The 14,203-nt window shown below is 40.8% G+C and overlaps 1 protein-coding gene across 3 annotated transcripts in view; it reads right to left on the bottom strand.

The window, feature by feature from the left end:
* LOC143989051 (cytochrome P450 2K1-like) overlaps positions 1 to 14,203 on the bottom strand; it is an 86,598-nt gene that overhangs the window by 26,879 nt on the left and 45,516 nt on the right. For all 3 annotated transcript variants that reach the window (XM_077489057.1, XM_077489058.1, XM_077489059.1), the window contains exons 4-6: positions 13,039 to 13,188; positions 12,126 to 12,286; positions 10,100 to 10,276 (exon numbers count right to left, since the gene is read on the bottom strand). In XM_077489057.1, coding sequence (XP_077345183.1) covers positions 10,100 to 10,276; positions 12,126 to 12,286; positions 13,039 to 13,188 — 488 coding nt within the window. The remainder of the gene's footprint in view (positions 1 to 10,099; positions 10,277 to 12,125; positions 12,287 to 13,038; positions 13,189 to 14,203) is intronic.

Genomic DNA, 14,203 nt, shown 5'->3' with positions numbered 1-14,203 from the left:
GGACAGTTTTTCGGAATTTCCGTAAGACCTTGTTCGGCCAACTGTCCGCTGAAACTGTCCGCTGAAGCCCCACACACGAGCGGACTGTCCGCCCAAACACTGTTCAGCGGACAAGGTTGGGCGAACAGTCCGCGCGTGTGTACGCGGCCTAAGGTAGGGAACTTCACTAAAAAGGTTAAAATTTGTTCTTGGAATATACGGGGGGTGAAGGAACAGCTGAAGAGACGTGCGTTATTTTCCATGGGGAATATGGGTAATTATGGGATGCTCTGTTTGCAGGAGACCCACCTGGACCGTGATACAATAAGTGTGCTAAGACACAGAAAATATAGGATACAATATCATTCTACATACACTTCCTACTCAAGGGGAGTGAGTGTCTTAATAGATCCTGGGTCGGGCCTAACCTGCAGGCAGAGCATCGTAGATGTTAAAGGGAGATATGTGTTCCTTTTTTGTGGTATAGAAGATAGAGTATGTGTGATTGCAACTGTGTATATCCCACCACCATTTAATGCAGAAATATTATATGAACTGCTGAAGTTTATAAAGGATAAGCCTGGAATCCCAGTCATAATAGCAGGGGACTTCAATATGATAATGGATCAAAAAATAGATAGGTTCCCACAGAAGGTCGGTAGTAGGGAGGGACCTAATGGGTTGTTATTTCAATTCTGTGAAGAAACGGGTTTTGTGGATATATGGAGAAGGTGGAACCCTTTAAAAAAACAGTATTCTTGTCACTCTAAGACGTACTCCACCTTGTCCAGGATCGATATGGTGCTGTGTAATGAAGAGGCGCTGGGGATGGTGGAGAAAGTGGAGTACGAGCCAAGGGGAATTTCGGACCATTCACCGGTAATGTTTTTAATGACAACAGGGAGAGGATGTAGTAGAAGGGAATGGAAGATAAATCCATTTTGGTTAGAACTAATGGATAACATGGAGGGGGTAAAAGAAAATCTAAAAGAATTTTTGAGCATAAATGTGGGATCTACGTCCCTGGGAATAATGTGGGATACCTTGAAAGCCTTCTTAAGGGGGGAACTAATAAAAAAGATATCACAGATTAAGAAGAATGGGGTAGCAAAGGAAATAGAAGCAAAAGAAAGGGTAAGGAGGTCAGAAGAGAGGTATATAAGGGCCCCCTCAGAAGAAAGTTCCAAGGAATGGGAGAAAAATCAAGTAGAATATAAAAGACTTATATGGGAGAAAGAAGAGAAGAAAAGGCAGTTCCAGAGGCAGTCCTTCTTTGGCGAAGGGGAACAAGTGGGGAGGGTATTGTCAATGATTGCTAAATCAAACAGTTCGTCCCCAATAATACCGGCGATATTGGACAGGGAGGGAGGTATGAGGAAGTCAACACCTGAAATAGTGGAAGAGTTTAGAAAATATTATGAGGAACTATATAAAGTTTCAAACTCTGAAGTAGAGGGGGAGATGCAGGAATTTTTTGGGAAAATAATATTACCCAGGCTGTCGGAGGAAGATAGGGAGGGCTTGGAAGCACCATTGACCCTGGAGGAGCTGCAAAAAGTAACAGCAGAAATGACAAATCAGAAAGCACCAGGTCCGGATGGACTGCCGATAGAGATTTATAAAAAATTTGGGGAGATACTTTTACCGGCTCTCCTACAGGTGTTCAATGGTGCTTTTGAAGCGGGACAGCTGCCGCAATCAATGATGGAGGCCACAGTGGTGGTCCTAGCAAAAGAAGGGAAAAACCAATTGGAGACCGCATCATATAGACCTATATCGTTATTGTGTTCAGATGTTAAAATTTTGGCAAAAGTACTTGCAACAAGGGTAAAAAACATAATACCAAAACTAATACATCAGGACCAAACTGGGTTTATCCCAGGGCGGTCCACAAATATGAATGTGAGACGCACCTATTTAAACATTCAGATTCCTTCAGAAAACAAAGGGAATAGAGCAGTTATGTCCTTAGATGCAAAAAAAGCCTTCGATAGTGTGGAGTGGCATTATTTGAGGAGGGTGTTGGCGGAATTTCAATTTGGTCCGAGATTTATGCAATGGATAAGAGTACTGTATACAGGCCCTAGGGCGAAAGTGAGAATAAATGGGGAATGTTCAGAGGGGTTCCATTTGGAGAGGGGGACAAGACAGGGGTGCCCTTTGTCGCCCCTGCTTTTCGCCCTCTCGATGGAGCCTCTGGCTATAGCCTTGAGAGAGGCGAAGGATATCCGGGGGTTTAAAAGAGGGAACGAAGAGGAAAAGGTTGCCTTGTATGCAGACGATGTATTGCTGTTATTAGGGGACACGGGGCCCTCATTGGTGGCGGCAATGACCCTGATAAAAGAATTCGGGTATTTCTCTGGACTTGAAATTAACTGGGAAAAATCTGCCCTCCTACCAGTGGATCCCCTCGATACCCCACTGCCAGTACAGGTATCCCAAATAGAAACAGTTAAACAAATTAAGTACTTGGGAGTGAATATGACGGCAGACCCAAGGCAGTATATAGCAGGGAATTTAGTTCCACTTATGTCAAAATTAAAACGTAAAATTAGAGTATGGAAGAACCTCCCCTTGTCAGTAGCCGGTAGGTGCAACTTAATTAAGATGGTGTGGATGCCTCAAATATTATATGTTATACAAAACTCACCGGTTTGGATTCCAAAATATTGGTTTCAAAAAATGGAAAGTTTGTTTAGAGAGGTGATATGGAAGAACAGTGTGGCAAGAATTAGCTTACAAGCACTACAGAGACCAAGGGAAATGGGTGGGATGGCACTACCTAATATGAGATACTACTTTCTGGCTGCCCAATTACAGTATATGAGGGGAGGTAACCTGGTGGCAGTGACAGGAAGGGGGGGTGGACCCCTGGGGAGGGATACTCCACATAATACGGTCGCGGAAGCCGTGGAAGCCGACTCATTTAGGACCAGCTGCCCCACAGTCCAACTGATGGTAAAGTGTTGGGAGGAGGTAAAAGTAATATTGGGGTACAGAGGATATACAGATTTCTCACCAATATGGGAAAATAAAAACTTAGAGGAAATTAAGAAAATGGGGAGATTAGTAGAATGGGATCGGAGGGGCATACACTTCTTAGTACAACTATATAAGGACGGGAGACTGAAAACATTTCAGGAATTAAGGGATGAATATGGGTTACCGGCTTATTACCTCCTTAATTATATACAAATTAAACATGCGTTAGAGGCACAATTTAGAAACAGGAAGTTGGAATGGAGTAAGATGCCTGCACTTAGGAGAATCATAAGCTATAATATATCGAAAGGAGGTATTTCTGAGATCTATAGGTATCTAAAGGGAACAGAACAAGAAGGGGTAATAGAGGAGAAAAAAAAGGCAAAATGGGAAAGAGAGGTGGGCCCAATATCGGTAGAACAGTGGGAAAAGGTTCTGGCATTGGGGGCGAAAGTTTCCTTATCTCCATCAAATAGTATATCTCAAATGTATTTAATCCATAGGGTATATTATACTCCTCTTAAATTGTTTAGATTTGGGAGTAGACAGGATGCAGAATGCCAAAGGTGTGGGGACCGAAGAGGAGATTTAATACATATGATTTGGCGATGCCCAAGATTATATAGATATTGGGTAGGAATAATAGGAAAAATTAATAAAGTGTTTGGGTTATCATTGGAAGTAGAAGCCAAAATCTGTATAATGGGATTGATAGAAGAAGAGGAGGTACGAAGGGATATCCACACAGCGGTCATTAGATGCCTTTTTCAGGGGAGGAAACTAATTGCGTTTAAATGGCAGAGGAGGGAAGCGCCTACAGTAAAGGAATGGATGGAAAGGGTGAAAGATAACATAAAAAAGGAGGAATACATATATAGGAAAAGAGGTAATTATGGGAAGTTTGTTAAAATATGGGGAAAGTGGGGTGAGCAATGAGAAAGGGTGAGTAAGTTGCAAGAGTGATGGATGAAGGAGGGAATGAATGAGAGGTGGGGAGGGGGATGGGAGAAGGGAATGAGTAATTTGTTTAAGTTTGATGTTATTTAAAATTTTCTTTTGTATAAATTGTGAATGGAATATTATTGGCGGAGGGAATGGGAGGGGGTTGATAGGGGGAGGGAGGATGGGAGGGGGGGATAAGGGAAATTTGGCTGTAAGGGGAATTATTGTATGTGATTACTTTGTGGTAATATTTGTAAATTTGAATATAAAGCAAATAAAATAAAAAAGTTTAAGGATTAAGGAAAAATTTTGCAGGAAAGAAATTTTTCTCCGTCCATGGCTGGCCTTAGGCAGCCAATACATTAGTAATTTTTTCATTCAACCAGCGAGCTATTGTGTTTTGACAGCATGAAAAACCCAACAGGGTGGGTGTACAGAAGTTAATCAGTAAATCAACTTCTGTAGAACCAGCTTTCCCCTACATGGATCAAAACTCAGTCGCTCACTGCTGAACCAGCCAAATTTTGATCTTTAGCAAGTAATGATTGCTAGTTCCTTTGAAGGAGTACCAACCCAAAGTTCCACACTTAGAGATCTGCAGACTTTGTTCCATTAGTCCTTGCATGGCATCTGTTATTTCAGCTCTCACTGCTTAAAATAACTGTCATTAAGCTCAGTTCACAAAGATAACACACCAGGATAAGGGCCTGTGTCTAAGGGCTTATAGTCAGTGTTATCTGTTTGACATTTGTTTGAGATGCTTCTGATATTATTTAAAATGCATTAACATTTGCATTTGACCTTTTTCTGATCTGGATTTGAACTGGTTTGAATGGGTTTTGCATTCCAATAGACTTGTACCAGAATGTAAAACCAGCTTGAAGCAAACAAAAGCCCTTCAGTGCAGTTTTTAGTTTTCAGTTGAGTTGTACTTTACAGGTGCATGAAAAAAATGAGGGCACATATCTTTGTTTTAAAGCTTTGTAAATTGAGCTCAGTCTGGCAAATAATAGCATAGCTTTGTGAATCAAGTCTGCTTTGCAGGGCCATTTGAAGCTATGTTGAAAAATTGAAAATGGTGAGAGATTGCCTTCAATAAATGAAATGCATCTCACCAAACACATAAACAATGGCTAAGCCCCTTACAGGTCATTGGCCAGAGTATGAACAGGTCAGTGTGCCCGAGTGTTAACATATTTCCCATCAGCAGGCTTTAATAAATCTGTAGGGAAGGTAAAATGGCAAAAAAATTACCTTTTGGGGCACAGGTAGGAAAGATTATAATGTGACACTCTCTCAAGAATATAGAAACCCCTGTAGTGAGAAGTGAGGGGACAGAGGAGGAAGTCATAATGGAACCTAGACAAAAAAAAGCAATTACCAACGAGGGGGGAAAAGACGGAAATGTTTGCGAGGCTGGAAATATCCATAAAGCGAGAAATAGCAATCCACATTATAAAAAGGGTTGAGGACACAGAAGAAAGGTTGGACATTAAAGGGGACGAGATAAAAATACTTAAAGCACAGATGGAAGGGATGCAGAGAGATCAGAGACATATGATGTATAAAATATAAGACCAAGAAAACTGGAATCGTAGGAAAAATCTGAGGATTAGAGGTTTACCAGAGACACCAGGGGAAGGTGAAGATCTGCAAGAAAAAATGGACAAAATATTTGGTCATATGTTGGGTGCATCTGGAGCAAACAGTAAAATAAAGTTGGAATGGGAGGGTAAGGGGGAGGGTTAGGGGTAAGGGAGAGGGGAGAAAATGGGTAGAAAGGGGTACTTACCGACAAGACCCCCGAAGTCAGAAGAAGAAGCAGCGGTGACAGAAGACCGGGCTACCGCTAGTAAAAGAGCTATAGGAAGATAGCGGAGGCCCGGCAAGAAGAACCAAAGAGGGGGACAAGACCCCCGCAGAGGGGGACAAGACCCCCGAAGTCAGAAGAAGACCCCCGGACGGCGGTGACGAAGAAGAAATCCGGGCTCCTCTGCTAGTAAAAGAGCTAGCAAAAGAGCAGAAGATAGGGGAGGAGTCCGACAAAAAGACCCCCCAAGACGGAAGACCACCGGAGCTGTGCAATAAATTATTTTAAACACATGTGTTGTGTTTTTTTTCTTTACACATTTTTCACCAGGTGAATGGGTAGGGGTACATGGTTCCCCAATACTCATTCACAAAGGGTGGGGGGCTGGTATCGGGGGCCCCCTTATTAAAGGGGGCTCCCGAATTCCGATAAGCCCCCTGCCTGCAGACCCCGACAACCAACGGCCAGGGTTGTCGGGAAGAAGCCCTTGTCCTTATCAACATGGGAACAAGGTGCTTTGGGGTGGGGGGGCTGCCCCATGTTGAGGGCATGCAGGAGACACATTTCTTTTCTGGTTCAAATCGAAGAATATTTTTGTGACAGACCTAGCCGGGACACAGGCTTTTTGAGAGGACTAAATGTGAGCCTCTTGAGGCTTAAGGGGCACAGGGTGAATGAGAACCCCACTATAATCTGTGCTAGTCAGATTCAATTCTGTATGTATATATATATATATATATATATATATATATATATATATATATATAATGTGTGTTGTCTCATGCTGTTGGGACACACACTGTCAGATGCTAATGTCATGAACTCCAGCCACCTGTCTGTTGTCTTGTATAATGTAAATGAGTCTAGTCTGGCTTGTAAGAGTATTCCACACATTGTTGTTTGTGCTACTAAACCCTGTGTTGATGTTTATGGTAATGTATATTGAATTGTTAGTGAGCTAGGAGCCGAAAAATCTTATCTGTCAGTCAACTAGTCTGAGTGTTGATTTAGATAATTAGCTCAGGTTAATTCTGTTTCTGGCTACAGTTGTATTGTCAGAATAATTGATCAGGAGGGGGGACCTCCCCTTCTACTGTATTATAAATACTTGTCATTTTGGTTCTAATAAATCAGTCCATGTTAGCACTAAGCAAGTCTCGTCTTGTTTTGTGCTTGTGAGCAGTTGGAATATCTATATTAAGATTGGGAGGAAGTGGTATATGATGAAAGCACTCAATCGGAGTGCAGGGACATTTCGTCATAATTTTCAAAGGAGTCCCCTCAATGGTTTGATGGCTAAATCAGTCGAGCAAAGGGAGTGGCCATAGGGTTTGCAGGGGAGTCAGGTTCAAGTCAGGTTCAAGTTAGAGGGGAGAAAGATGGACCCAGAAGGGCGCTAATTATTTTTGAGAGGAAAATTGAATGGAGCCGAGTACTCCCTGGCAAATATATATGGCTCTAATAAAAATCCCATTAGATATTTAATGGGGGCCCTGGCGGAGTTCATGGAATTTAAGAAAGGGGGGGCTATTATAGCGGAGGATTTTAACCTTTGCTTAGAGCCTAGGATGGATAGTACGTTGCATGTACAGGGAACTGGAATAGCATTGAGGAATAAACTAAAAAAGAAATGGCACCAATTCCAACTGGTAGATGTGTGGAGGACACAACATATTAAGGCACGAGATTACACATTCCACTCCCCTGTACATGGGACGTATTCTAAAATAGATTTTTTTTGATCAAGCATAGGTTGCTGGAGACAGTAGTTAGCACAAATATTGGAATAATGACCTTCTCGGATCATGCGGCGGTGACATTGCAACTGAAGATAGGAGAGGCCCAAATAAGGAGTAACATCTGGAGGCTAAATTAAGAAATATTACAGGATAAAGCAATAGAAGAACGAATAAAGGAAGAACTAGAGCAGTTTTTCAGGGTTAATGAATGGAGGGTATATCAGAAGCCACAGTCTGGGAAGCCCATAAGGCTTATATTAGGGGTATCTTGGTTATGACTGGGTCAGAGAGGAAAAATAGAACTAAGGGGAATACAATAGCCTTAACCAAAGAAATATATGAATTAGAACTGCAACATAAGATAAAAAGAGACAGGGAACTGCTATTAAAACGTAGACTAAAAAGGGAGGAGATGAGAGATCTAATAGAGCAGGAAACCCGAATGGTCTATAATCAAATTAAGAAAGAAAGGTACCAATGGGGTAATAAGTCTGGAAAATATTTGTCAAGGTTACTAAAAAAAAAAAAAAGAGCTAATTATATAGAGAAAATACAAACTAGTACAGGGGAATTGGTATATAAAACAGTAGAAATAGCCAAGATATTTCAAGACTACTACAGGAGAGTGTATTCAGTTAATAAGAATGATAAAACAGAAGAGGTAAAACAGAAATATGAGAAAACAAAAGCATTTTTAAAGGATACCTGCTTAAACAAAATCCCAGAGGATAAACTTAATTATCTAGAGGTCCCCATAACAGAGGAGGAGATAATAAAAATTCTGAAAGATTCACCAGGGGTTAAAAGTCCCGGACCAGATGACCCGACCACACTCTATTATAAAAAAATTAAAGATATATTAATCCCTAAAATGTGTTCCTATATGAATGGGATTGGGGCCAAATGGGAGATGTGGAAGGGGGCCTTGGAGGCCACTATTACTATCATTCTGAAAGAAGGTAAAGATAGCACACTTTGCTCCAGTTATAGACCTATTTCACTCCTAAATACCAATACTAAGCTATTTGCAAAGGTACTCGCAGGGAGGATGAAAATAATAATGAACAATATAGTACATGCAGATCACGTAGGCTTTATCCCAGGAAGGGAGGGGAAGGATAAGGGGATCAGAACACTCCTGGCAGTGCAGAAAATTAAAGAAATAGGGGACCAGGACTACTCCTGTCAATTGATGCCGAAAAGCATTTGACAGGGTAGACTGGAGCTTTATGCAGAGTACATTGGAGGCAATAGGATTAGGATTTAAAATGATCAAATGGATAAAAGCATTATGCATCTGACCTTCGGCAAGGATGAAGGTAAATGGGCAGTTTCAGGACCATTTGATATGTATAACGGCACTAGATAGGGGTGTCCACTGTCCCCCCTACTGTTTGTGTTGGCATTGGAACCCCTTTTTATGGGGAAAAGGTGGAACCCAGACTCTAAGGGGATTAAGTTAGGGGAGGTAGACCTCAAACTAGTGGCCTATGCGGACTATATTTTTTTTTTATAACTAGCCCCAGGATAACCCTCCCAAACTTAATGAAATCCCAAAAAGAGTATGGAGAGATATCCATCGTCAAAATGAACCCGGCCAAGGCAAAAACCTTAAATATCAATGCACTAAAAACAGACGAGCACACTTATCAAAAGAACATCCCATTTGTCTGGGGGAAAAATGAACTGAAGTATTTAGGCATCAAGAAAACAACATCCATCGAGACACGTAAACTTCCTTCCATTATTGAACGACATTAAAGCAGAATTGAATAGAATTACAACAGGACAGTTATCTTGGGGGGGAAGAATTTATATTTTTAAAATGGTAATTTTACCTAAAATTATGTACAAGATGCAAATTCTCCCAATTCCACTTCCCACAGGCATACTTTTGAACACTACAATGTTCTTAAGATTTATATGGAGAGGGAAAAAAACACATATTAGTTTGACACAGTTGACAAAGGACAAGGCACTAGGGGGATTGGGGGCACCGGACCTTAGAAATTATTATAATGTGATAATCCTTTCACAAATAATAGAATGGGTAAAAAAATAACAAGGAAAAGAGATGGGTAAAAATGGAAAGCACAATTAGTAAATTCACATCCGGGAAGATAATAGGAATTCCCGCACAATATAGAGATCTTAGTAAAGACACACACAGTATTTCCTATAATGCACTAAAAATATGGGATAATCTACACAAAAAGGAATATGGAGCTACAACTCACCCTTTGATACCACTAAAAGACACAAAATATTTTACACTGGGGATAGAGAAAATGTTTGGTAACTGGATCACACAAGAGAGCGCACAAATGAGGGGAGGGGTAAGGGGTGGGGAATTAGGAATGTATTATGAATTGTTGTTTGGAATGTATTTGTATATGGAAAAACTAATAAAAAAATAGAAAAAAAATATTATGACACTCTTAGCTATTTTAATTATTACAGTAATAGGTCTATGAGAATTGCTGCAGCCTCTGAACTTCAGATCATGATGAAAATCATTGTAAATTTTGTAAGGCATCTCTTAAAATAATGGTATGTGAATATAACTACCTCCTTAGGATTCCAAGCTATACAATATATAGAACTACCATTATTAATGCTTGCCAGACAACACTGAGTGGTACAATACCTCTTGTTGTCTTATGAGGAATACATCGATTAGGCTTCTCGGGTCATTTCTGTCTAGATGAGCTGCATGTTTCATGAAAGTACTTCTTAAGAAGGTCTGAAATTCAATAGAATTTTTAAAAATGGTTTTATGGTCCCCAGGTATCCATCTCATCACTTGTGGGTAACTGTTGTATAGCTTTAAAAGAAAGAAAGAAAACAGAATAATGATTTATGTAAATGCAGTGAAAATTGGAAAACACATGTTATTTATTTATGGAAAACTTTAACTTCTGCTGCAGACTGACCTGCTGATTGCCTGGCTTCTTTGCTTTTTGGGTCGCTGAACAGATATAGCATGCAGGTTCGAAGTTTTAACTTTACCTGCACTTGCTCCCTTCCTTCCTTCCTTGACTTGCTGCTACTTTTGGCCTTGGGATTTTGATATTATCTGGCAAATCCACTCAGAATGCTATGGGACAGTCCTTTGGATTACAAATACTCTTACACTGAGAATAAGCACTCTAACTGAAATTTAGGGGCCTCACGACTGGCAGACTTTATATCTGTTCTTCCTCTAGGCCAGGGGTAGGCAACCTCGGCACTCCAGCTGTGTTGAAACTACAAATCCCATCATGCCTCTGCCTCTAGGAGTTATCCCTGTGATTGTCAGGGTCTTGCAATGTATCATGGGACTTGTAGTTTCACCACAGCTGGAGGGTCGAGGTTGCCTAACCCTGCTCTAGGCAGTGGTGTAGATAGGGACAAAAGCACTATGAAATAGGTCACTTTGCTATAAGCAGTCTTCTTTAATGTGATGATGTCTGCTTCTACTTTTGCTGATGTTTTAGTTCAGTTGTTCCCTCTATTTAGCCTAGTGTGTTTGGGCCAGGCCCTTCACAGGCAATTGTTGGCCTCATGATGTGTCATATGAGGCATCACATGATGCAGTCAGAACATCCCAGGCAATACCCATAGGTCTCGATGGATGTTGGATACAAGAGAAGGAGCTGGTGCTGGAGATGGAAGGGGAAGTTACTGTTATGCAGCTTTAGTGACCAATAGGAAGGTGAGGTAGAAGGGAGGGTTTGGTCAGAGAATCATCATCCAAGGTCTGGTCAGAATTAGCCCACATAGTGCACAAATGGTTAAGATATAAGCCAGAGGTCAGGCAAGGTAGCAGACAAAGATAACCAGGAATCAACCAGAGGTCAGAGCAGGAAGCAAACAAGGATAACCAGGAACAAGCCAAAGGTAAAGGAAAGCAGCAGACCCAGATAACCAGGAACAAGGAGGTTGGTACACAGTAATCGGTGGATATGATGCAGGCTGGATAGTGGAAGACTGAGGGGAGATTGGCAGCTAATTTGCAAAAGTGTTGCTTGGACAGTAAGTTGGGAACTGCAAATAAGGTGGGCAAGGGGAAGAACCTTGTTGGTTTGTCTGCAGCTGATAGGAGGAGAAGGGAGTTCCTCAGATTGACTGCAGCCTGACAGAATGGAAAAGTACCACTCTGGTAGTTTGCGAGCAGTCTACGGAAGTGCACTGTTTTGGTTGGCTGTTACCTTTTAGTGCCGCTCTGATTGGATATGGTTGCAACACTCCAGGTAAAACAGAAGCACAGTGACTAAGTGGTTAGCCCATCTACAGTACCTAGCAGCACTAGGATTATTGGTTTGAATCCCAACCATGGCACTACCAGCATTGAGTTTGCATGTTCTCCCTGTGCCTTTTGTAGTTTTCTCACACACTCCAAAGACATGCTGGTAGGTTAATTGGCTCCTGTCCAAAATGGCCCTAGTGTGTATGAAAGTGAGTTAGGGACCTTAGATTGTAAGAGACTGATGTAAATATGAAAAGTCCTGGGTAAATTGATGCTACTATATAAGTACCTGTAATAAATAAAACCTAGAAGTGTGCACAGCCATAGAGTCGGAGGCAGTGATGGAGTGTGGAAGGTAAGTAGTGTTGACACTAGGGTAATTAAAAAAAAAAGACAGGTGCCATAGATTCTCTTTAATTACAACCAAACAGTAAAAAGGGTTTACCATAACCATGGGGCTTCCCATGAGCCTTGCGTTTTCCATTAACAAGCTCATTAGCCTTTTAAAGATTGGATCTTCAAAATCATAGCGATGACCGAGTATTATAGACACTATTATGTTGGCTATAGCAGAATTCATAATCATGGCGTTGTTAAATGGTTTGCCTAAAATAAAAGAAACAGCATCAGACAGCTAACAGAATAGAAGGCTTTCTAACCCCTTGGCTTTCCTGAAAGATATGTAATTATTTAGAATGAAATGAAAATTTACAACTTGACATTTTAGAAAACACCTGAATTAAAGTGAATCTAAAGCCAATTCTTATTTTTAATTTTGGTAGCGTGCGCAAGTGTGAAGAACCCTTGTCAGGTTTAAAAGACTGTTTATGTCCTCACTTGTGATATTCACTATCTCTGCTTTTTCTGGAGACCATTGTCACTGGAAATGAAGGGGGGATCTAAGATTTTGAGTTGTCACTGGAACAACAATAGAGGGGAAATCTTCCAGTGAGGACACTTGTCCAAGTGACAACTCTTAAGAGCAAAATGTAAAAAAAAAAAAAAAAAAAAAAGAAAGAGGAGAAAAGTTATATCTCCCCACCTGGATAGCAAAAAATCTGTCTTGCAAAACTTGCAGTTAGAGAGTTGAGATAAACTTTTTGGGGTCATGGGTGTTTTTTTAGAGGGTATTTATTAGGCATCTTTCTATGCATCTTTTGCTTTGAGAAAGACAAGCTGTAACTTGACAACACTTTGGTTTAATAAAGCAACCATTACATTATTCATTTCTTCTATGGAAGTCCTACAAGTGCCCTAGTATATTACAAAGTTAGGTTGAAAAAAGACACAAGTCTATCCAGTTCAACCACAAAAAAAATAATAATAACATTCTAATAGAAAATTACATATATACAAACCTTTAAATGATTTAAACATATTCACTAATACATCACATTCTTCATGAATCTTTTCCTCCAAAGATGTCTTCCCCATTCCAAAGTCTCTCAGAGTTGAAAGGGTAAACCGTCTCATTGCTTTCCAATTGTCTCCACGTGAAAATAATATACCTACAGTAGAGACATTAAATATGTCACTGTGTTAGTAGTTAACTTTTATATTTAGTTTAAACTCAATAATTGGTATATTTATGTACTGAAAATTAAGAAAAAAAAATCCCTACTCTGTGCTATAAACGCTTGAAAAGCTAAAGTGTAAAAATTAAAGTGTAAAAGACAAAATCCCCAAAAACACATCACAAAAAATGTCACTGCTGCTACAATATATATGATGCCCAAGTAATATAACAGAAAATAAAGTGATGCAGCGCTGTGATCACTAATTATATAAAAAAATTCACCAAACACATATATGTGTGAAATATATATATAGTCCACAAATTTTAAATATTAAATAGCACCCAGTGCCAAATGTGAAGCAGTTCAAAGTACAGTCTGCATATACTTCATTGAACAATAAGTACTCCTTGACCATATATATCACCACGTATTCATGTGCTCACACTTCTCCCCCAACAGGTCAGCACTTACCGGGTATCCATACTTTCTTAACCACTTGCCAACCAGCTGCTACAGTTATACTGCGGCAGGTTGGCTCGGCTGCGTGAATCACCGTCATTGTACGTTGGGCGCATACACAATGATCTGTGGGTGCGTGCACACGGCCGGAGAAGCACGAGTGCTCATTCGCAAGCGGAGGTGCCAATCAGCAGGTTCGGCAGACTGGAAGTCCTCCAGCCACCCGCAATCGATTCGCAGAGAGGCAGAACGGGATCTGTCAGTGCAAACAAAGCAGATCCCCGTTCTGTCGGGGGAGTAGAGTGAGATTGTCTGTTCTTAGTGATTAGGAATAGCAATCTCTCTCTCTCTACTCCCTGCCAGTCCACTCCCCCCACAGTTAGAAAGCCCCGCTCTAGGGAGCATTTAACCTTTTGATTGCCCCTGGTGTTACCCCTCCCCTGCCATATACAGTAATCAGTGCATTTTTACAGCATTGATCGCCGTATAAATGTCACTGGTCCCAAAATAGTGTCAAAAGTGTTCGATCTGTCTGCTGCAGTGTGTA

The sequence above is a fragment of the Lithobates pipiens genome, unplaced genomic scaffold, assembly GCF_037356315.1.
Source record: "Lithobates pipiens isolate NorthernLeopardFrog02 unplaced genomic scaffold, aLitPip1_a1.2 Scaffold_18, whole genome shotgun sequence".
In the NCBI taxonomy this organism is placed as follows: domain Eukaryota; kingdom Metazoa; phylum Chordata; class Amphibia; order Anura; family Ranidae; genus Lithobates; species Lithobates pipiens.
The sequence above is the reverse complement of the archived record's forward strand: the minus strand, read 5'-3'. Positions and strand labels throughout refer to the sequence as shown.